Source organism: Populus alba, chromosome 6 (genome assembly GCF_005239225.2).
Source record: "Populus alba chromosome 6, ASM523922v2, whole genome shotgun sequence".
NCBI classification, from domain to species: Eukaryota; Viridiplantae; Streptophyta; class Magnoliopsida; order Malpighiales; family Salicaceae; genus Populus; species Populus alba.
Window position 1 is genome coordinate 6,913,221 of NC_133289.1, and position 2,467 is coordinate 6,915,687.

The 2,467-nt window shown below is 41.2% G+C and overlaps 1 protein-coding gene across 4 annotated transcripts; it reads left to right on the forward strand.

Moving 5' to 3' along the window:
• The first annotated feature begins 227 nt into the window (after window positions 1–227).
• Window positions 228–2,183, forward strand: LOC118053358 (protein LITTLE ZIPPER 3). 4 transcript variants are annotated; one of them, XM_035064580.2, is made up of 2 exons: window positions 228–623; window positions 1,681–2,183. In XM_035064580.2, the coding sequence occupies exons 1-2, from the start codon at window positions 346–348 to the stop codon at window positions 1,937–1,939; spliced, it is 537 nt and encodes a 178-aa protein (XP_034920471.1). In that variant the 5' UTR covers window positions 228–345; the 3' UTR covers window positions 1,940–2,183. The 4 variants fall into 4 exon arrangements, with proteins under 4 accessions (XP_034920471.1, XP_034920474.1, XP_034920473.1 ...); XM_035064583.2 differs by lacking the exon at window positions 228–623 and adding an exon at window positions 663–973; XM_035064582.2 differs by lacking the exon at window positions 228–623 and adding an exon at window positions 995–1,251.
• The last annotated feature ends 284 nt before the right edge of the window (window positions 2,184–2,467 follow it).

Sequence of the window (2,467 nt, forward strand, 5' to 3'; positions counted from 1 at the left end):
CGAAGACTAAAAATAGAGAGCAGAAAAGAAGAAGTAAAACAAAAGAGAATTGATGATGGAGGTGAGGTGATGATGGTCCGAACCAATCTAAACCATCATTGCGAATCTCGGGACGGCCTAGCCCACCAGGCCTCCATCATTTTACAAGGCCTAGGGCCGAAATCCCATTATTGTCCCTTCCATGCCAATAATGCCGATTGTGGTCACGAAATAGGCACCATCATCATTCACAATGACCTCATATATCCTCCGCCATCATCAGTTCAACACCTACTCATAACACCCTCTCTCTCTTTTTTTCAAAATCTTTGCTCTTAGCCGGCCGGCCGCCTTCCGTGCTTACACATGCATGATTGCTGTGTCAGGAGAGAGAGAGGCATGTCTCCTCCCTCTAACAGGAAACAACCAGCCCATATCCAATCTCTCCCTCTCCCTCTCCCTCTCCCGCCTGTAAATCTCCCTTTTGCTCTATATATTAACAGTCCATTCGTTCATTTTGTCCCTCGCCTTCTCATCACCCAATTAGTTTCTGTTTTCTTTCTACGTTGCTTGCTACTGCCACCACTTTGTAGCTGCTGCCTGCCTCCTCGCACGAAGCTCTGTAACCAACAACCTTTGAAAAGGTGATCTTTTTTGATAAGATAAAGAGTGGGAGAGAGGCCCCCACCTCCCTCACTCCCTTCCCATTTGTCTCTTGCCTTTAAGTTTCTTGTTGCCTTCTCTTGCTAAGTACATGGGTGATGGGTACTACTACCAGTTTGCTTGTGAGTTTTGGTTGATTGTGCTTCCTTCTCTGCCAAACAACAGTGACCAACAACATGTTGGGATCTCTTTCTTTCTTTCTTTAATCTTTCCTCCCCGTCTTTTTTGCTCTGCTTCACCTCACTCTAGGGAGGGCCTGTCGTTTGTAAATATACTCTCCTTGGATTCTGCTCGGGTGTTCTTTTTCTTTGCTAACTTTATCTAACTTTCGGTACATTCCATTGATTCTTTATGCTACTAATTAACATGCACATAGAGAGCTACGAAATGTGGAAGATAGGCTGGTGTTGTAATGTAGACACTAACACGTTCAAACTCATGCTGGCAGTCTTGTTTGAGACCTTTATGCTTTTCTTTCATGTTTGGGTAACCGAAAGAGACAAGTTTAATGAGTGCAATTTCGGACAACTCTTATTCCATCTCCATAGCTCCGCCTTATAATTAATTTCCTAGACAAACCCCATCACCTTGTTCTGCATATTTCTCAAGGTGGTCCACGCATTTTTAATTGATTGTCCCTCATCGGTTGCTCTGCTATCTCTTTTTTATTTTATTTGTAGTTCCTTGTCATGTCCGTAGCTCGTAAGTAGTACAGAAGTGGCAAGACCAGCTTGATATCTGCTATTTCTACTCTTCCTTTCTCTGCTCTTATTATACATCTATATTTTGGTAATTAATGCTTGTTCTTTCTATTTGTTTGTGTTTTGGGTATATTGATGACGATTTTGTGTTTCATATTATCACATGTTTCTTTCTACCTTTCCCCTCTTGTCTGTTTTGTTTTTGTTGGGCTACCATTTAATTCTCTTCACCTAAGCTTAAGCTCTGTATACCTGAAGTGTTGCTACTCACAAAAATATCCTTGCTACTTCACAATCTTCTTTTTTGACATGTATAAAACTATGGTTTTGGTTTCAGGGGACAGTATATTTCGAAAACAACCATGGAAAGACTGAACTCCAAGCTGTACCTGCAGAACTGCTACATAATGAAAGAAAATGAGAGGCTGAGGAAGAAAGCACAGCTTCTCAACCAGGAGAACCAAGCACTGTTGTCTGAACTGAAGCAGAAACTCTCCAAGCCCAACTCAAAAGGCAATGCTCCCAATGACACTATACCTGACCTCAACCTTAGCTCCAGTTCGGCCCCGGATCCTGCCAATTCCGGCTCTAACTGATCCATCAGAATAGATAATCATGACCCCACTAAGGCCTGCTTGCCTTTTTTGTGTAAAACCGTAGTCCCAACTTCACTAGTCGTTTGTGTCTCAGTTATAGAGGACAGTAGTGACATCTCTCTAGCAGGGATACTTTTTTTTTATTTCTACTTCCTTGTCTATCATATGTTTCTGAACTAGAGTTAAGGATGTATCATGCAGTGTGCTAGAAAGGAATATAATATAATTGTAGTTTTACACTTCAGATTGACTTAGAAACTCCCTCTCCCCTGCACATTGAATGATCAAATTTTGTAATTAGCCATTAATGTGTAGCTTGCATCAAATTAGGATTCGGAAAGACTTGGAAGACTGACCACCTAACTTCACTCGAAGTTGTTTAGAACCTCGGGAATCCTAGTGGTTTATGACCCTGATTTCACTTGAATTAAACCTTTAAATGAATTAAGAATTTATCAAGGGCTCCAGCAACACAAGAACAGCTAAAAAACAAAAGCAACACCAAATAAATTATTTATTGGTGGTATG